General features: G+C 48.4%; 1 protein-coding gene across 3 annotated transcripts in view; it reads left to right on the top strand.

Annotated features, from left to right (window-relative positions):
* Positions 1-21,072, top strand: part of Zbtb16 (zinc finger and BTB domain containing 16) — a 181,218-nt gene that overhangs the window by 92,148 nt on the left and 67,998 nt on the right. For all 3 annotated transcript variants that reach the window (XM_076925074.1, XM_076925075.1, XM_076925073.1), the window contains exon 3: positions 584-681. In XM_076925074.1, coding sequence (XP_076781189.1) covers positions 584-681 — 98 coding nt within the window. The remainder of the gene's footprint in view (positions 1-583; positions 682-21,072) is intronic.

Genomic DNA, 21,072 nt, shown 5'->3' with positions numbered 1-21,072 from the left:
TTGTCCATAGAACCTGTTTCTTCTTAGGCTCATTTGGAAAGACCCAGCCCTAGGCCTTGGAGATGGGGAGAAAGATGACATCAGTGCAGCCTTCTTCTGATCGCAGGAGATGAGAGCTGCAGATGGCAGGAGCTTGACTCTGTCACAGCCACTGAGAGGTGGGAGAGGGTATGAGTTAGTGCTGCCTGGAGGTAAACAAAGGCCAGAAGGGCTTCATTCATGATATGTACTAGTTTGACAGTGAGCCCTCTGTCTGTGTGACTGCCCCAGATGCTGAAACCTTTCTTCTTCTGAACTCAGATCTGATTTCTGAGTTTGAGTACCAGTGTAATAGCACTGAGGTGAGGAGTGTCCTGCACGTCTAGGAACAAAACTAGGAATGAATACAGCAATCCATGGACACGGGGTACACAAGAACTGTCCCTGAATCAGGAATGGGATGAGACTCTTACCAGTACCACCCCTCACCACCTCTTCCTGTTCCCCCGGGAATTGCCCTGCAAGCCTATAGGGATGTGTGGGGAGGGGGCTGCCTTCTGTCTAGTCAGAGCAGTGGCAACCTGTCTTCTCCTTTCCCCTCCAGGAAGCTGCACAGTGGGATGAAGACATACGGGTGTGAACTCTGCGGAAAGCGGTTTCTGGACAGTTTGCGGCTGAGAATGCATTTACTGGCTCATTCAGGTAGGCAAGGTCTCCTTCAGCGGCCTCATGTTGGTACAGACAACCACCTTCTACCATGTTCACCCTCAGAGCTGGCCCTGAGTCTGGTTGTCTTCCCTACCAACCAGGGCTTTGGTCCACCGTGTCCCTTGTATCCTCCTTCCAGTTCCATGGAGCAGAAAAGCCACCCTGAGTGTGTCCCCATCAGAGGAACCTAGCTGTATGCTCTCCCCTGGGGTTCCCAGGCCATCACTGGGACCCATGCCCTGTGCGATCTACCTCCTAAAGTAGACTGCAGTTTCATTAGCAGAAACAGTTGTGGAATTAGGTTCTCGCTGTCTAATGAATCTGACTATTGGGTTCACATTATACAAGAGCCTTTAATTAAATAGATATAGAAAGGTGGAACTCAAAGCTAGTTATAGCGTGCTGTCTTCTGCAAGTTAATTTTACCCAATTCTAGTGGGGTTGAGTAGTATATGGCTGCCAGTAATTTTGCTCACGTCTGGGCAAAGCTGTTCTGCCCCAGAGCTGTGTAAAGAGGGAGAAGCCCTTGACACCCCTTGAGCCTGGTGTTCTGGATACAGGAAAGGATCCTGCAGACCTGACGCTGCAGGCTTTAAGCCGAGGATGCAGCCTGCCTTCTGTGGCACCAGTGACTTTCCTGTCATGTCACAGCCTTCTCCTACTAGTAGCTTCGTCTTTAAACTTTGCACCCGTATTTTAGGGGAGAGGCAGTCTTGCTTGCTCTCTTTATGTAGATGACTACCGATAACTGCGCCTGCTTTGCCCATATTTTCTCAAGCTATATGTCCTCTGGGATTTTAACATGTGATTCGAGTCCCCTCGCTTGACACTGACTTGACACTAACTGTGTGACTATGGACAAATTCAGCCTGTTTCTGTATCTGTCAGTGCAGGTGAGGTGTTTCCCCCACATAGAGGTGATTTTTCTGCTTTGACAATAAGATGAAATAATACTACAGGTCTCTATAGAAAGTTCCCTGGCCTGAAGTTGGTGATTCACAGATATCAGTGGGATGACTTCTACCTAGCCTTCCCTGTTCCCTGCCTCTGAAGCTGTCATCCCGGGGCATGCCTCCTCATCTCACCCCAGATGCTTCCAGCCTGGTGGGCTGTCTGTGTACTATTCTTCCTCTGATTTGTTGTGTGGTTGATGGGGTAAGTTTTCATCGGCAGCTTTGTGGTACCCCACTGAATCTTCGCTGTGTAGCTTGCGTGCCTTCACTTAGTTCTTACCGAGTGATTTTGGTTCTGTTTGTCTCCTGCCTGCATGGCAGAACCCTTCTTCTACCTTTCCAGGTTTTCCCAGATACTTTTCAAAAACAAGACCACCTCAGCCACTCCCCACTTTCCGTCAGAGGTAACCGTGCCTTCCTCTGGCACCCATTTCTGTAGCTGATACTTTAAGGAGAGTCCTTCTTCCGTGTGTTACTGTTATTTCTGGGCTCGCCTTATCTCCCCTCTCGAGAGGTAGGAGAATGCGGTAGAAGAAACTTGGGCACCTACTTCCTGATGAGGCAACTTGGCCTTTGTGAGCCTCAGCATCCTTGTCTGTGAAGCAGGATCATTTAGCTCCTGAGACTTAACTCGAACTGTAACTTATAAGGCTCATGCAATCTTTTTGCCCCTATGCCCATGGTATGGCAGTTGGTTGGTAAGTATATTCTCCCTTCTCTCTCCTTAACAGACAGTTAAACTTCCAGGGCACAGGATCAGGCTGTTATGGCTGACACATTGCCTGGCATCCGCAAATGCTTACATGAGCTAATGAGGACAGCCTAGGCATTTGATGCGCAACTTGAGGACTCTAAGGTCCTGTCTGGCCTCACCTGCAGCAGAAATCCTTTCATGGCTGAGGGGCTTCATGGAATGAGGACATACTAGATCTCCTGGCCCTCTTCCAGGCAGTGGAAGCGGGCGTGACTTGGCTACCAGCTGTGCTGTGAACCGGCGTCTACAGTATTGGGGTGTGTGGCTGAGAGGTGCCAAGAGCTACTGAGCTCTTACTTTTAGGTGGGTTTGGTGTCCCCAGTTCTGACAAGATAGTGACTTCGCATGGCTTTGCTGCAAGCTATCAGGTCCCTGAGGGGGTGTTCACTTTGGTCCCATCTTAAGTCACCACTTGAGGGTCTCATGGTCTTTATGCTTCATAAGCCTCAAGAAGTGGGCTGTGCTTTCTTAGTTTTCCATTATATGGTTGGTCCCTCTGAAACCCATCTGCCAATGCCCTTGTGAAGGAGGGTTTGGTGATGATTTTGTCTTAATTCAACCTAGCGCACGGCCACACAGCTCGTAGCTTGCAGAGTCTGGGACTTTTCCAGTCTGCTTTTTTGACCCATTGCCCTCAGACCCCTCACTCCTATACAGCTCCTATACTCCTGTTCTTGATGTCCAAGTAACACCAAAAGCCAGGGAGGCTAGACCACTTTCTGACCCTTGCCCCCGTAGAGATCCGAACCTGCTGCAGGTTAGGGTCTGGGTCTGAGGGGTTCCTGGTCTTGTAGCATCCACTACCCCCGTTGCTGATACGAGAACTCTATTGCATTAGAAGATAAAATCCCAGCACTTGCAGAGTGAAGCAAAGAGCTCAGGAATTCAAGGGCAGCTGCAGCTACATAGCAAATTCAAGGTCAGCCTGGTTACATGACACCCTGTCTTAAAAAACAAAAGGCAACTTTTGTCTGTCTGTCTATTGTCTGTCTGTCTGTCTGTCTATCTATCTATCTATCTATCTATCTATCTATCTATCTATCTATCTATCTATCTATCGAGACACCCTGACTGGTCTGGAACATACCATAGACAAAATAGGTTTCTTTCTTTCTTTTTTTTTTTTTTTTTTTTTTTTTTTTTTTTTTTTTTTTGCTTCTCTGGTTTGAAGGCTTTGTGTTAGGATCTGACAGTGAGGCCCACTTCAGGATCTGTAGTACAGACCCATTTTATAGAGGGTAAAGATTTGGAGCTGGAAAGATGAGTAGCTGCCCAGGGCTTGGGCAACATGTTTTTTGTCCTTTTCCTTTGTTTTTAAGGACAGGCTATGGGGAAGTGAACTCCATCCTGGGCAGGGGTCCTGGTTGCTCCCTCAGTATTTCAGCAGCTGTCTTTGCCAGGCTCATCCTGGTTGTTTCTTCTGCTCTACTGCCGCATGCCTCTCCCTTCCTCCCTTGCTAGCTGGTGCTGGCCGCCCCACCCCCTCTTGGCTAGCACAGCCTGTGTTTGTTATTGTAGACCTGGCACTGAGCCAGGTCTGGCTGTGAGCCAGACTTGTGGGTACAGTATGTACAGTGAGTGCTCGGCCAAGTTTGTCATCGTACTCGATTATTTTTTTTATTTTTTAAATTTTTTTTTGCTGATCTGGAAGGGGTGGGTTGAAAACAGGAGTTTCTGCGATGCCCGAGGAGAGAATGCACTGAATTCCGGGATGTTATTTCTGTAAGGAAGGACTGCTTTTGCCTTACCTCTTCTGTGGCTTTCTTTTCCCTCCTGTCCTCTTCCTCTCCTCCTCACTTCCCTATCAGATGAAATCTGCCCGTAGGAGATCAACAAGGCAAGCTCTTATTTGCAGTGACTAGAATACTAAATTTACTCTCTTAAATCAGTTTTCATTGTGTTGAAATTGACAATTTGTTTAATTAGAAGTTTGCCCTGTAGGAGGCCCTTCTGAGAGGCTGCGATTTGATCTCCCCTCCCCTCTCTCTCACTTTCTCCTTTTCTGTTGTGCTGGTTTTAAAGACCCTAAGTGGTGGTAGTGAGTATTCAGTTTAATCGAAGTCTCTATCCAAATTTGAATGCTTTAACTACCCAAGTGTTTATGAGATATACCTGATGATAACAGTAAGTTTAAATTAACCACCACCAGCATAACTCATTAACTAATGACTGATCTGGTCCAGCTCTGCCTTTTAGAGATGGTTTTGGAGATCAGAAGGCCTTGAGGATTGGGGTGTGGCTCATAGAGGGAAGAGCAATGACTTCCGTTCGAGTTTTTGCCAAATGGTAGGTATAGGGCTGTTGCAAGGAGCTGAAGAGTCTTCCCCAGCCCACCATCCATGTCCAGAGATGACTCTAAAGCCTCATTCGCTACCCTGTTCCCTTGGCAATCAGCCAGGAAGCATTTACAGCTCCCCAGCTCTTTGCATTTGCTTTAAAAAAAGAGGTGATTTCCAGCTGGGATGTGGGTCTAGACAGGCCACAGACCACAGGCTGTGACTCAGTGGGTTCTGAACTTGCCCAGTATAAACCTTCTTGTTTGGCTTATATGAACTTGCCACACCTTGGCTTGATATACTGCCGGCTTATAAACACACAACCACTGTTTGCTCTGTTTTGGACACAGCTGTTTATTTGGAAGGGTCTGGGTGTCTAGGTGGTCAGGCCTCATCTTGGGGGTATCGTTCACTTTTGGACAGAGTGCATGCTTAATACACACTAATGGGTGAGGCTATGTGCATTGAGCAGTGATGAATGTCACAGCATCCTTTCCCTCGAGGAGCTTGGTCTAGCAGGAGGCATCAGGTTAATTATAAAACAGAGTAGTACCAAGTGGCAAGAAGAGAGAGTAGGAGAGCTTCAGACGATGCGGAACCTGCACAGACGGTGCAGCAGTACTCTGGAGGGGTCACAGAAAGCTGGACTGTGAGGATGATGGCACCATTCATGGGGAGTGGGGTCTGTGGGCAGGATGTGTGTGTAGAGGGGCCCAGGACAGAGGGATGAGACAGGGGAAGGGTAAAATGATTTGTAACTCCCCAGCACTGGAAAACTGTATATGGAGACAGGAGTAACAGACAGTGGTTTTCCTTCAGAAGGGCTGCTGGGCTTTGGCTATCAACTGGCCCGGACTGTATGATATGGAAGACGGTTCCATAGTCACAACAGGTAGTCCACTTTGGACGTGGCTGCAGTGTGGAGTATCCTGAACTTGAAGGATGAAGGCTTGGGCTGATGGGGTTTACAGTTTCATTGGGAGCTTGGGGTAGCCTGAGCTTAGGCCTGAGTCATTCAGGAAGCAGGTGAAAGTGCTAGAGAAGTTGGGGCCAGAAGTAAGATTCATTTTCTTAGGCTGCTGTGGTGGGGTGGGGTGGGGGTTACAAGTTGGTAAAGATCAGTGAGTTGACCTGGTTCCCTCCCTCCCTCCCTCCCTCCCTCCCTCCCTCCCTCCCTCCCTCCCTCCCTCCCTCCCAGCACTTAGCTCTTGGCTTCAGGGTTCTTACAGACAGAGGAGGAAGGAAAGGAGGGCAGCTGGCAAGTCCCTGTGACTACTAAATGAGGGGTCCCCACAGTCATCAGAAAGGCTGCCTTAAGACTTCAAAGATGGCTTCTCAGGACCTGCAGCTTGGAGTTGGCCAGGCACATAAGAGTTTGTAGGCACTCCATGTACCCTGTCTCCTCTCTGGAGGATACCAGCTTGCTTCTTTCTTTCTTTCTTTCTTTCTTTCTTTCTTTCTTTCTTTCTTTCTTTCTTTCTTTCTTTCTTTCTATTTTTTCGCTTGCTATCAGGGTAAAACTGGAGACACTTGGAAATACCCTCTCTCAGGGGTCTTTAACTCCCTCCTGGGTCTTAAGAGGTGCCCACGCACTAAGCATTCCTGTTGGCAATGGGATGTCTCAGAGGTCCACACACTGGGGTGGCAGAGAGGACTGAGCTGGGAAAGCGTGCCCACCCCCTTCTCTCTTTCCCTCTTGAATACACTCTTAGCTCTTCCTCTCCCTCCTCTGAATTTGGCCAGCTTCCTGAACTTTTTCCCAGAGTGGTGTCGTCACTGGCCTGCCGGCAGGTCTGGATGTTCTGCCAGCATTCCAGAGAGTTTATGATCGCTTGCAGATGCGTCTCCAAGAACACACTGTACCCAAAGCAGAAATTAATGCAGGCTTGACTGCGGTCCAAGCCCCTACACGGGAGAGAGGAGAAAGAAAACAAAAACTGTTTAATGCTGTTTATAAATTATACACTGACTGATGAAAAATACATTTCTTTCCTGCCCCCTTCCATGCTGGCCCCTTCCCTGTAGCCCCCTCCTCATCCCCCCGACCCCGCCCCTTCTCCGTTTCTGCCTCAAGAGCCTCAGCTGAGCGCAGGCGAATATGGTTTTGCTTTTTAGCTCCCGTTTTGGCTGGGATCCGAAATCCTGCTGCTGATTCCTAACCGGAGTATTTTTCCCCTTTACCTGATGAAATACACTGATTTTTCCAGCCTACACGGGCTGTTTTGGGTTTCGTTGTTTGGGTGGGTAGGTGTCTTTTGGCCTGGGGTTTTGTTTATAGCAAGTGTCATATGCGATGGTGCAGGGTGTCCTGCTCTTCCCTGGAGGATAAGTTCCCACACAGAGACACACATCTGCCCACCTTAGAGTCGCTGTGAGTATATACTCTGAGGTTCCAAAGCCTTGAAGGCTTCACTTCAGGCTAACTGAACTGAGAAAGTTGGGGACATTCTTTGCAGGTCATTGTATTAAACAATATTAAACAAGTCATTTTTTTTTTTCTGTCAGTTCTCTTCCAGTCCTTCACCTCTAACCTCTATGAGGAAGGGGTTCCCATACCCACCCCCCCAGCACACACATCTCTGCATATCTCAGTGTAGTGGCAGGACTGGAGGACTCGTCCATCGACTCTTCTGGATCTCACCCAGCTTCATCCCACACACTACAAGCCCCCCCATCCCAATTTATTCTATAAATTCGTTTCTACATTATGTCTATCCACTTACATGGCTTTTGTGTTTTTTAATACTGCTAATGTTTATCATTTGCCCAACAGGCTCGACAGATTTTGCTTCCTGTAGAGCATTGAGGCTTTAGAGCCCCCTCGTTGCTAAGTAGCAGTCTCTCTGTACTGTAATGGGCTGATTTTGTATTCTGTTCAGCGCTGTATCTTATTTTTGTATGCAAGACAAAGTGTTTTGATGGAGGACGATTGCAGCAGTGTCTGGAGGCTGTTTGGAGTTTTATGGGCTGTACAGTACACTGTGTGCTCTCTGAACAGAACACAGGCTGTTGAATTTTGGATCGGATTTGTCATCCCCCCCCCCCCCCCCAGAGAGGAGCCTGTCAGATAGAACATGACTTCAGGGGTGGAAGAAAGAAAGTGGGAATTATGTAATATCTTCGTCCTCTCTCCCTCTTTCTGTCTCTCACTCTCGCTCTCTCTCAGTGATCTCTCTGTCCCCAAAGAAGGTGGCACATCCCTTTCCCATTGCAGCATGATTTTGCACAGCTAGGTGGTGACAGTCCTACTTGGAATGAATGGTGCCCTAGAGAAAAGGGTGGGTCATCTGTCTGTCTGTCTGCTCTTCACTCGAGTCTTTCTTTGCTTCTTCCATCCTGCCTAGGTTCCGGGTGCCTTTAGCCCTTGATTTTGTCTAAGAATAAGTAGAATCTCAGGGTAGGGCTGTTTTCCGTGGGATGAGCCTGAAGCAATGAGGTTCGTGGATTCTCAGAGTCCTTATACCTTTGCTGGGCTTCCTGTATACACACCCTGACAGAAGTGTGTTCCTGGGTGGACTCGCATGGCTGTCTTTTCCTCTAGTCTCTGTTCCCTAGTCCTTGAGCCAGGCGGGGCTGGTGTTTGGAGTTCAGGTCTGTGCCTGACCACCGTGCTGCTCCTCCCTGTGCTCCTCGCAAGGGTTGGGTCTCTGCCTCCCTCCCTCTCTCCCTCCGCAGGTGTTTATTTGCTTCCTCTCTGCTTCCGTTTCTTCCCCAATCTCCTTCCATCTCACTTCATCTCTTTGGCACCGTCCTGTGTCTGTGTCAGCCGCAGCCGCTGCTTGACACTGCTGCGTGTTTTCTGTCTCCCTTCCTGTGTCTTCATCTGTCTCTGTCACCGTCTGCCTTAGCCTGCCTTCTCTCATCTGTCTGTTGGTCCGTCTGTCTCCTTTCTTACTACCCTCAGTGTTCCTGAGCTTAGAAGCTGGACACTAGTCAGAGTGGGAAACTTAGGTCATTTGGCCCAGAGGCCTGGTGAGGACTCCTGTGCACATGACTGGAGAGAACTTGAGGCACATGAAAGCTTACCTGTGCCTGTCCCTCGCCTTGAAATGACAAGAGTGGGTTTGTTCAGCCATGCCTAAGTCCTCATACACTGTTTTTAAGTGGGGTTGGTAGACAGAAGAACAGGCTTAGGTTTAAGAGGTTTATGGACACTACTTCTCAGAATCCCATCGCCAGACCCTATGCTGACACAGGTATGCACTGTGTACTTACCAGAACATGGAAGCCTCTAGCCAACCCTTGCTAATGCTCCTGTACTTGTGATCTGGGAAAGTGCTTGGCACACGGAAGGCTGCGATTGGTATATTTGAATCAATGACTATGCTGTAACTAAAGTAAGGTGTCTCCGTGGGTAAAGGCACCCGTTCCAAGCCTGGTGGCCTGAGCTCACTCCCTGAACCCATGTGAAGGTGGAAGGAGACCCGGCCTGATGCAGAGTATGTGTATGTGCCTGGGAGAGGGAACCTGCAGGTGATGCAGGTGTCTAGAGAACTCGACTGTTTTGCTCTGTGGAACTCAACAGATTCATCGGGTTCCGGCTAGGTAGGGGTAACTTTGGATAGGTGTTTAGTTAAGAAGGTAGCTCCTTGTTGGAAAGTCTGGAGAAACAAGCCAAAAAACGAGGGGCAGCGTCTTCACCAGATACCTCGCACACATGTGTTTGTGGGCACACAAGTGTAGGGGAAAGGAGACGGAGACGGAGACGAAGCATTTACATGAAGTACTGAAAATTGGTCCTTTGCCGTAATGGGCCCGCACAGGCCATTACCTTGAAGATTTAAAATCAGAACGAGCTCATGATATCTAGTGACTGCCATCGACATTCATGCTTGATTGCAAAGCCCACTTTACCTTTGAATTTCGGCTTCATTGTTGGTTGTTAATCTTGGATGTTGGTGGCAACACACGCGTGTGCATGCACACCTTGAATTCCTACAGGAACAAGTTAATGGATGGATGGATAGGAGTGGTTCTCAACAAGACCCCAATGAAGAACCTTTTCATTTTCAAAATAGCCTCTGACCTTTCAGGCCAACGGAGCAGAGTTTCTAACGGAGGCTGAGACTCCTGTGTTGACTTTGGCGGGGGGAGGGGGGACGGAAGTTTGATTTTTTTTTTTTTTTAATTTAATAATTTGGGTTTCCTATGAATGGTTCTGCGCGGTGTGCAGTAGTATGCATTTTTTCATAACTGTCTCTTCCACTTTGGATAAAGGAAGGGAGGGGAAAAATAACAGCAGCAGCATTCTGTGGGCAAAGGAAGAAAACAACAGAATGGGGCAGAGAACGGGCTAAATTTAAAATTGTAATTGGCTGACTTCCACTGGCTTGCGGGTGTTTTAATGACTCATAATAACTTCATTTAAAACCAGCTGAGCAGAAAATAGATTGGAGAGGAGCCTCGGGCCATTATGGATTTGTTTTTTTTGACAAGCTTGGTTTTCAGCAGCCAGGAAGGCTCTCAGAGAGGGCTCGGCTGTTTCTCTCTCTCTCTCTCTCTCTCTCTCTCTCTCTCTCTCTCTCTCACATGACTGAGAGATTGTATTAAAAAATACAGATACAGTTTCTTTTTAACTCCCCCCTTGCCCCCTTTAGTTTTTTTTTAACTGATTAAAATAGATGCCTCGAGGTATCATTTTTAGCATGGTAGAATCCCTGCTCCCACGCCTACTTTTGATGTGGTAAACACAACATAAATAAAATTGTTTTGGAGATGATTGAATTAATTAGGTAGTAAACAGCTCCAAAGCATAAATTCCCTGGGCTGGTTTGGTCCCACCCTCATCCATATTTCCTCAACCCCTTTCTCTTCCTCAGCCCCTCCTTCCACAGGACGAGACCCTCCCTTTCACTGGGCAAGGTTCCTCTCTCACAGGGGTAGCTGTTTGGTGATTCACCTGCCCCACACAAATTATGATGGGACTGGTTCTGTCCAGGAAGTTTTAGCAATTGCCAGAAGAGGCCCTGACCTGCCTGTAGTTGTCTCTAAATAAAAACCTGACTGCTTCCCTTGTTAGGAACAGAGCCAGGACCAGAGACCTGCTCCCTTCTTTCCTATCTTTTAAAAGTCTTTCTGCTCAGCCCCAGGGTGCGCCTGGCTGGGCAGCCCAGGAGGCCTCCTCCATCTGATTGCCCTCAGCCATCTGCTCTCCCCTCCTGTAACCTGTCACCTTTTTGGTTCAGGAGGTTTTGTTTGTTTGTTTGTTTGTTTGTTTTTCGCTTGCCCCTTTCATGTACTAGGACCCAGGCTTCTTGGGAACATGGGATTCGTGTATTTCTCTGTTCCATGCCACCTAGCCTCGGAACCCGAATGGAGGGTAGACCCTGGCCTTTTGTGTAAATGGGTGAGAGTGGGGCAGGAAATGTAATGGAGGCTCTTCTTTGCTGCCTCCATCCCTGGGATCAGCTGTCTGGACCAGAAGAGGGAGGCAGAGACCTTATTTGTAACCTGTTTGCTTGCCTCCTTACAGCCTAGCACACAGTAGGCAATCAGTAAATATCTACTGAATAAATGAATGGTTTTGGGTACCTGGTATTGGATTGGGACACAGAGAAAGGCACATTTACTTGTGCATGCTGTGTTCTAGGTATCACAGAGTGCTGGCATTGTGACCACTCAGGTGCCACTTTATAGCCGAGGACAGTGAGGCTTAATCATGGCTGAGCCTAAGATCAGAAAGCCAGGGTTAGGGGTTGGGCAGAGCTGGCTCCCACCTAGATCTCTTCTCCCTGTGCCTGACCCTAACTCCACACTGTTGACTGTCAAAATTCTTGCTTTTCTGTTTGTTAGGCTACTGGTACCTTAGAGATTGGGGAGGTGAGACTGGAGAGCAAAGATGAGGAAGGCCTAGTCTTTGGAGGCTCTGAGGTAGGAAACCACCTTATTGGATGCTGCTCCATTTGGCCAGCCACCAGGAGCAGGTGTGGCTTATTAACCTTTCCTGCTGGGCCAGGGCAGCATGTGTTCGGTGATTGCCTGACCTGCTCACTCTTCTGCATTGTTTTGGAGGGCTCGAGGAAGATGGTTCTGTGAACATTACTGTATAGTTTATAGGTCAGTCAGTATGCAGCTTCACCTTCACAGAGAGCTTGACAGTTGCATGCCCTTTCTCCTCTCTGTCACCATGCCCTGCTGGAGGGGGGTGGGTAGAAAGAGACGGCTACCTGTGGTCTCATATCTTCTCTTGGGGAAGGCTCCCTGGGGTCAGGAGTAAAAGGCATAGTTACCACTTGCTTCCACTCTGAAAGGAGGGAGCACGTGGGATATTCCTAACCCCATAGACACCCAGTACATGGAGTGTGTGGTCTCCCTGGCCTTTCAGACCTTGTCCAGTGGAGCTGTGTCCTTTGACATGAGACTGTTCTGTCTGCTGTAGAAGTGTAGAACAACCTTGTCAGCAGGCACATACTGGGAATGCTAGAACCTTCTCTGGAGGGGTGAAAACGTTATTTAGGGGTAGCTGCATTGTGAAGGTTGGCCAGCAGAGGAACTCGCTTGAGGTGCTATTCTGGATCCTACCCACATGTGGCTCTGTTTTAGAGGGAGGAGAGCAGATATCACATGTATGAAGTCAGATCATGTATGAACTGCTAACAGCTGGGACTGAGGGCCAGTAGTGTGCAAACCCAGGCAGGGTGGATGAGAGTTTGTGTTACTGTTCTTACCTGCCTTCTGCTAGTGAGTTAGCTGAAAAGGTGGTATGACCCTGGGGAGGGAAGGGTGTTTATTGTCCTCACCAGGGAAACAAATAGCCGCCATGTGAGTTTGGAGCTATGACACTATCCTTGGTATGTGTGTGTGTGTGTGTGTGTGTGTGTGTGTGTGTAGGGGGAGTAGTTTAGAAGAGGGAAGGTGGTATTTAAATGGAGGGAAGGGATCCTCTGGCTGTAGTGTCCAGGAGGAGCGCAGCCATGAGGGCAGAGAGGTTTGTCTTCTCCTTAGTGAAGGGAGCAAGAACATTGTTGAGCTAGAACCAGCTGGCCAGACACCTCTGTGCTTCTGCCTCTGGTGTCCACAGTGAATATCAAAGCTTTATAATCCACCTGAGGGTCCTCAGGTACCCGAAGGTATAGTGGTCCTCCTTAGTGACCAGTTGAGAAGCACTCCCTTGAAAATGAAGACTGCCTGGCGTGGTCGGCTGAGGACCCAGCACTCAGCATCTCTGCACTTAGGAGGCAGAGGCAAGAGGATTGAGAATTACAGGCCAGCTTTTAGCTTAGAAGACTAAGGGCTGGGAGTTTACTCAGTAGTAAGAGTACTTACCCAGCATGCACAAGGAGCTATGGGCAATCTCAAGCAAACCAAGAGGGGAAGAGATAGGTTAGGGGTGTGTGTGTGTGTGTGTGTGTGTGTGTGTGTGTGTGTGTATGAGAGAGAGAGAGAGAGTTCTGCAAGCTTCAGCCTGTGAATACAGTGCTTATAGTATTTCCCCTGGGTGAACTAAGCTATTGGGTCACCCTGAGGACAAATGGAGGATCTATGAGGGCTTCTCCCAAGTAGATGTCATCCCATACCCCAGACCCTCTCCTTAGGTCACATGGCAAATGCTCCTATGTGTGCATCAGTAAGCCTGGGCTGGCTCCCTAGGGATGAAGGCAGGACCAAAGGCTGGGTCCAGGATTCAGTAAGACACACGTGCCTCTTCTAGAATCAGCTCCCTTATCCCGGCCCCCAGTAGTTGGCACACTCATTTCTCTTTTTCTTAGCCAAGCCCATTCGGAACAGAATTCTTTCACTTGCCAGAGAAAAAGAAAAAAAAAATCCAAGTTCTAAACTTTTCATTAGGTAGTTGGGATAAAAAGCCTTCTGGGGTAGGCGGATTAAACCTCGTAGCTCTCTTGCTGGCTATTAGAAGCTAATTGAGCACCAAGAGCTGGTTGGCACTGAGTTCTGCTGTCGTAATTATGCAAGGCCACAGTCATTTCAGTAACAAGGTAACTCCAGGTAGAGAGAGAAGAATGCCCTGAAAGTTTTGATTTCCCAGAGTCTTCCTCAGTTGCTTTCCTTAAGTGAGCCTGGGACAGACAAAGCCTGGATATGAGACTTTGGGGATAAGCTGTTGTCTTGGGTGACATCTCTCCCCAGTCTGAGTTCTTCCATGGAAACAGCCCAGTTTGTCTGGTAGAGCCCTGCTGTGAGCTACTTTGGTCTTGATTGAGATTTGGGGTCTGGAGTCACACGTTGTTCGGTGGAGGATGCAGAGAAGCATTCTCCACTTGGAACGGATGACCCAGCCGTAAAGAGGCTGAGTTAGGAACACAGACTCCTAGGGCAGTGTCTTCCACAGTCATGGAGGGCAGGGCTGGGCACAGGTAATAAGGTAAATGGTTACTTTGTGTCTCTCTGAACATCAGTCCAGTGTAGGTGGGTAAAGTGTCAATGTAAAAGACCAAGACCAACTAGGCACTTAACAATGCCTGAATGATTCTGTACTGTAGGCTTACTGATGGTGATACTTTGTCTGCCAAGACATCTTTCCGTTGAACCCTGCCTCTATTCAGAGTCAGGAGCTATGAGTGGGGCTGCTCCCCTCAGGGCTTGGACTTAGTAGGTGCCAACTGGATCTTGAATATGTTTTGGAAGGAGCCCTAGGGCATGGCCATGATCCTGTCCTCTGGGTGGCCCTGTCTGGCCTCTGGCCTGCCACCCATCAGCATTGAATCATGCCCCTAGGAGAACAGCATGTAACTAGGCTTCCCAATATAGCCCCTGCCCTGCAAGGTGACAGGAAGTCATTGTCACTCAGGCACTCCATCTTCTGACACCACGTGGCCGGCCTGGCTCTCTTCCTTCACTTCTCAGTCTGTAAGCTATGAATTCTGCTCCGGGGGCCTCCGTAAAGCTGGGGTTTCTTTTAGTTTTTAAGTGAGCCGATCTCCCAATGCTGTTTTTCAAGCCTTTGCCTTGAGTCTCCGGCCTGGACTGAATTGTTCCCACCGTCTCTGCAATTATAAGTTTGTCACAGTCAGAGGCTGACTGAATGGAGGCAGAAATGTGGTGTTTGGTTAAATTGTAAAATTAGCTAGGAAAGTTAATGGAGCATCTGTGCCTCTGCCTTTCAAAGAGCAGGAATCTTAGGAAGATGCTTCTTCAGGTACCTTGCCTAAGAGGGAAAAGGGGTGGGGGTGGGGTCCAGCCCAGCAAGGTGGCACATGCTCAGAATCTCAGTGCTTAGAAGTTGAGACAGAAGGATTATCATGAGTTTGAAGCTAGCTTAGACTGCATAATGAGTATCAGGCTTGCCAGAATCATCTTAACAACAGATAGAGAAGGAGAGAGGAAGGAGCTTTTGGCTCACCACAGGTTGGTAAGACCTCTCTCCAGTCCATATTTTGTGTCCATTTTATGGATGTAGCTGTGTTCATTTCTTGTCTCAGCTTTCAGGGCTACCACTTCTTCAGCTCCACGTGGTACAGCTCGCCCACTTGCAAATGCTGACCCTCATGCTCTGGAAGTCACAGTCTCAGAGGTGCGTGCGGAAGCGCTGCCAACAGTCTATTTTCTGCACGCACCAAATTCGCAGGTCCTCTAATTACACCAAACAAACCGCTCTGTTTTCAAGCAGCAATTCGATGTCATTTTAGTTGTCAGGAGCACTTTAATAACGCTATGGCCTCACCCTGGACATAACCCCCCTCCTCCCCGCACCCCTTGAACCTTTTGTGTAGCGTGAACCAGAAACCGCCAGTCGTGTTGTCCTCCAGTTGGGGAGATGGACATTAATTGTGACAGGCAATATTTTTGTTTTGAAAAGTGTGGCGCCTTGAGCCCTCTGAATTTCGAGCCTGAAGCCGGCAGAGCTGGGGTTGTAATGTTACACCTCAATTATGGTCCAGGGGGCCAGGGAGCCCGACTCTGCAACCTACAAGGTTCCTTAGATCCATGGCTGGGACCACAATTACGGTTTCAGAAACACCAAAGGCAAGCCAATGAGTGTCATTTCTTACTGGTTTGAACTTTTTACTACTCCCTCACATCAGAAGCACCCGGCTAGAGAGCTCACTTCTTGTCCTCAATAAAGCGATTAAGTTGAATGGGTGTTGGGGAGTTTTTAGGCTGAGAAGGGCTAAAAATAGACCGCTCTGTTTTCTGAAAGCCACAGCAGGCCTGGAAAGGCTGGCAGCCTCAAGGTGCCTCTGAGGGGGTCGGAAGAAGGGAGAGGGATCCTGCAGGCCCTTTGGGGTGCAAGGTCTGAGGGGGGCGGTGGGAGTAGAGGCAAGGAGATCAGGTGGAGGGGCTTCTTGTAGCTGCTGTTTAAAGCGGTGTCACAACAGCAAAGGTGGCATGGTGGCTTCTCTCTTCATTTGAAGAATCCTCCAGGAGAGAGGGGATAGGGAGAGAAAATGAAGGTATTCTAAATGATTGGCAGATTCAAAGTTTAGAATGGATTGCTAAAGCCTAAGTTGAACCATTTTAGCCCTTACTCTGTCGACATCTTCTGTTCTAGGTAAAGGGTTCTACTGATGCAATGCGTAAATGCTCCAGGGTGTTATCAGAGAAGGCGGGGTTGGAGGAACCCCGAGAGCCAAGAGGGAGGATGCTTTGAGCAGAGCCTCTATGTACCAGAGATGCCCAGGCATGAAACAAAACAACATTTTTGGTAACTGAAGGTCAAACCAAGACAACCATGTTGGCTTTAGTCGTTTGAGAGTAGTGTCATTTGTTAACGTGAGATCCCATTTCTCTACTTTGAGGGAGTATTATTGTTTCTTAACAGGGCATTTTGCTACCATAGATGCCAGAAGGAGAATTCAAAGGAGACAGCTGGGGAGATCTGGGTGTTGCTTCCTGGTGGTATTCTAGAAGAGAAGGGCCATCTTTGGGGTTTGTAGAGCTCACAGTCAAGGCAGTAGTGCACAGTGGGCCTGCCTGAGCCCTGCTGACTGGTTTCTCTAACAGTGCTGTGGTGATCACAGTGTCTGAAGTCCTCAGAAAGACGATGTCATGCCAAGTGTTGAATATGATTACCTCTTAAGAGAAATTTAACACACACACCGTACACTACACCACACACAAACATACATACATACATGCACACACATCATACACACACACACATTACACCACACACACAAACACACACATCATACACACACATACACTACACCACACACACACATACACACACATACACTACACCACACACATAAACACACACACACACACACACACACACACACACAAAACGTTGCAAGTGGCATTGGAGAGAGATGAAAGGAGTAGGGAGAGAATGGAAGCTTCTAGAAAGAGAGGGGATAAAAGAATTGTCTGTACAGAGATCTCAAAGAGATCTGTCTACACGTTGTGAGAAGTTAGGGCCTCTTCCATAGTGAGAAAAGAAGGAACCACCTGGTGGAAGGGAGCATCAGAGTGCTCCTGCAGGAGGATCAGAGTGCTCCTGCAGGAAGAAGGCGTCCCACTTCTGGAACATAAGTCCAAACTCAGTGGGAATGTCCGGGAATGCTGGGACCGTGGCAATGGCACACACAAGCTTGAAGTTTTATAGGATAAGCAGGGCCCTAATCCTTTGAGGAGTCCTGGTTTGTTGGTTTGTTTGTTTCCTTCCTTCCTTCCTTCCTTCCTTCCTTCCTTCCTTCCTTCCTTCCTCTCTCTTTCCTCCCCCCTTCCCTCCCCTTTTCCCCTTCCCCTTCCCCTTCCCCTTCCCCTTCCCCTTCCCCTTCCCCTTCCCCTTCCCCTTCCCCTTCCCCTTCCCCTTCCCCTTCCCCTTCCCCTTCCCCTTCCCCTTCCCCTTCCCCTTCCCCTTCCCCTTCCCCTTCCCCTTCCCCTTCCCGTTCCCCTTCCCCTTCCCCTTCCCCTTCCCCTTCCCCTTCCCCTTCCCCTTCCCCTTCCCCTTCCCCTTCCCCTTCCCCTTCCCCTTCCCCTTCCCCTTCCCTCCTCCTCCCCCCCCCTTTTTTTTGAGGCATGGTTTCACTATATAGACCAGGCTGCCCTCAAACTCAGAGATTTTTCTGCCTCTCCCTCTGAATGCCCATACCTGGCTGTTTTTTTTCCCCTACTGTCCCAGAAACCTTGTGAATCTGACCCCAAGCGTGGTCCATGCACACAGGTGTGTTTGCATGCTCACGTGCATGCACCTAGGATATCAGCCTGGGACCAAGGAGTCTGAGGGCTCGACAGAAGGAGTGTGGTATTTAAGGATGATAAGAGGAAGTCACAGGCTCAGGTGACAGACAGCTTTGGGGATGCTTGGTGCCAGGAGAAATCCCTCTCACTTTTCTGAACTTCTCTCTTGAACGTCCGAAAGTGAGCTCATCAAAGAAGATGTGTAGAGTTTGCTGGGTTTTTGTATCCCATAAAATGGCTGAAATTCCCGTTGTTGTTTTCCTGGTTTTAAAAAAGAACCTAGCCAAGATGGCAATGCCAACTTCCTTAGATAAAGCCGCTCCCAACACCGGAAAGTCCTATGTCCCTGGTGCTCAGGACCCGGTCTTCAGTGTGGCTTTTTTGGTGCATCCTGGGTCCTGGCTAATAATTGCTCCAACACCGAACTCTGGTCCCTCTGCTCCATCAGTCCACCTGACCAATCAGAGTATTAACACCAGGGAGAATTCCCTGCTGAACAGAGGATCCCACCCCCTCGCTGAATACAGCCAGTTAAGCCTTCCCAGTGTCAAGGCTGTGAGCCATCACACTCCCTTTTGTATACATATCAAGCTTTCTTTGTTGTGACCTTCCCGGGTGCGTCTCTTCCTACCCAACTCCTTTCAGTGTTTCTCTGGTAAACTTTAGATCTTGCGAAGGGAGAGTCAAGGCTCCTCCATACTCTGACAGGCTAGGCAGTGACAGAGATCCGGAATGAACTATGGCAGAAGTTCTTTCTTCATTGGTTTTGGGGTCATCTTAGTTGTTCTTGAGCTGGTAATTTTACCATACTGCCTGAAAGTGCGGACTTGTCTTCCTTCCCAAGCAGTGGGATGTGTATATACGAGCACTGAAGTAGAGTCTCGTCTACCCAAGCCATTCACTTTCAGAAATGGGCCTTCCCCTCACGATTTGAGGATACAAGGGGAGGCACAATCCTAGGGGCTGTTATTCATCGGCTTGAGGACATGAAACTAGTCTGTCACCACCCTAGTGACGATGACTTGGACACAACTCTGCACCGGGTTCTTCACAGTTTCTTATTTAAACTGTTGTTTGAAGGGGAACAGTCTCCTTTAAAAGAGAGATGAAAGGCTCCAGAGTTTACACTGTGCCACCAACAATACAAGGAGCCCAACCCACAACACTGTAGGACTTCCCTGGGCTTGACCTCAGCCTTGGTCTCCAGCAGTATAATGTATGTGGAAGAGCATCTCACCCTTCACAGCCCTTAGAGTAGGAGGCACTCATGGGAGTTGCTCAGGGGAAGTGGGTTGGAGACTATAGTCAGGTGAGACACTCCAAATCCACCCTCTTAGACTTGAGGAGGAAGAAGAGGAGGAGGAGGAAGAGGAAGAAGAGGAGAAGTGTGTGTGTGAGAGAGAGGGGGGGGGGAGAGGGGGAGGAAGGGAGGGAGGAGAGAGAGAGAGAGATTGGTTTACCATCAGATTTGGATTTTCTTTGAAATAATTCAACAGTCAGTGGACTTGGGTGACTAGAAGCTAATGATGATGTTAAAATTGTGACGATGGGAACAGACTGGAGAGGCTTCTTGTCTCTGACTTCCTTTTAACTGTTGCTTTGCCTTAGGGTCCCAAAGGAAGCACAGTGCTTAGTGACACTTTTGCCGAATGAAGATTTATCAGAGTGTACGACTTCTCTCTTTTCTTTGTCTTTTCACTTTCCTGGGGTGAAAAATGTCTCCTAACAGTTAACAGTTTGTCCCTGGTACACGCAGGAAGCAACACATTCATTCATGGGAATAGCTAGGAACTGTAGAGTTCTTGAACTTAACTTTCTTTGATTCTAGAATGCATGTTTTTAATAACGTTACTATTCAGCTTTCTACTGTGTGTGTGCGTGTGCGTGTGCACGTGCACACCATCAGGCTAGACTCTGATACTAAGAACTATGACGGAAGTTCTTTCCAAGTCTTTCTGGTTCAAGCAGGAAGAATATGGAACAAGGTGGTGTTTTTCCTTTGGGACCTGAGACAGAGACTATAGGATTCCTGCAAAATCTGAGGACACTGGACACCATGTTGCTTCTCCAGTACAGTAGTTCAGTAGTTGGGTATTGTTCTCTCAGATCTAGCAGAGCCTTGGTGTTGCCCCCAACCCATCCCAAGGTTTCATCTTGGGCAGAGTGGACCCTGGGTTGTCCCCAAAGTACCAGCATTTTTCCAACTCAACAGTTGGATCTACACATGGCCACCCTTAATTCATAAGACACCTGCTACACCCAGACATTTGGTTTTCTGCACCCTCCCTTTGATTTGAGACCATGCCTCCCTAGCCTCTCTACCTCCTGTGTCCCCACTACAGTGTCAGCTGTAGCATTGTAGAGCCACATCCTGAGCCACCCTGGGCCTGGTGGGCTTCCACTTAGTGTCATCCTCCCTTTTGTGTCCCTTACAAAACTGATCCTTCCCAGTGTTTTACTTTGTTGATAAAAGAGGAAACAAAAGCTAGGGAGAGCCAAAGCGGGTGTGAGGCTGCAGGCAGCTCTCTTCGGGAGTACACAGCTCCTTGAGGGAAGGAACACACAGTGCTGGCCTTTGGAACTGGCAGCCAGTGTGCTGTTCTCCGTCTGATAAGAGGTACTGTAAATAAAACTGTACACTGTGGCCTGTTGTAAAATGCCCGAGTCTGTACTCATTGTTCTGACGGCTTAGGCTTTTTTTGGGTCTGCTGTTTTGGTACGCTCTGTACTTCCTTATGTAAGCAGGCATGCATATCTCATCAGAACATTCAAGATGTTTATTTTAAAATTGAGAGGAATTAAAAAAAAAAAAAAAAAAGGACACACTACTCAACATCAGATGCTGGCAAGGCATTAGGTGTCCCCACCCCCACCCCCTCAGCAGTTCCTTTTTTCAAAGATTATTATTAGCTTGGGGGTTGGGGAGGCTTTGAAGAGGGAGGACTTTTGAATTTTTTTTCTTTTCTTTTGGCTTCAGCCTTGCTTCCCTAGAGAGACATCCCTCTGCATCTGAATGTGTATAGTATCTTTTACTGACTTCTAGATACCCAGGACTCTAACCCCTACTCCCAGACCCATTTCTGGTTAGGAAGATGAGGGAGGAGGTTCTATATTTTGCCAAAAAGACTAGGCCAGAGGAGAAGGCCACTATAAGGAGTGTCGTGGCTTCCTCTGTGCCTCACCCCCGCTGCCATTGGAATACTGGCATTTAGATAAAGCTTTATGTTTTTGCTAGTGCCTCTGACTGATCTTGATTTGATTCCTGTGATCCAGGAATGTGGGGGTAGGTGGGGTCTCAGGACTGTCCCTCTTTCCC

This window comes from Arvicanthis niloticus, chromosome 26 (genome assembly GCF_011762505.2).
Source record: "Arvicanthis niloticus isolate mArvNil1 chromosome 26, mArvNil1.pat.X, whole genome shotgun sequence".
Lineage (NCBI taxonomy): Eukaryota > Metazoa > Chordata > Mammalia > Rodentia > Muridae > Arvicanthis > Arvicanthis niloticus.
Note: the sequence above shows the minus strand (reverse complement) of the source record. Positions and strands in the feature narration are given on the sequence as shown.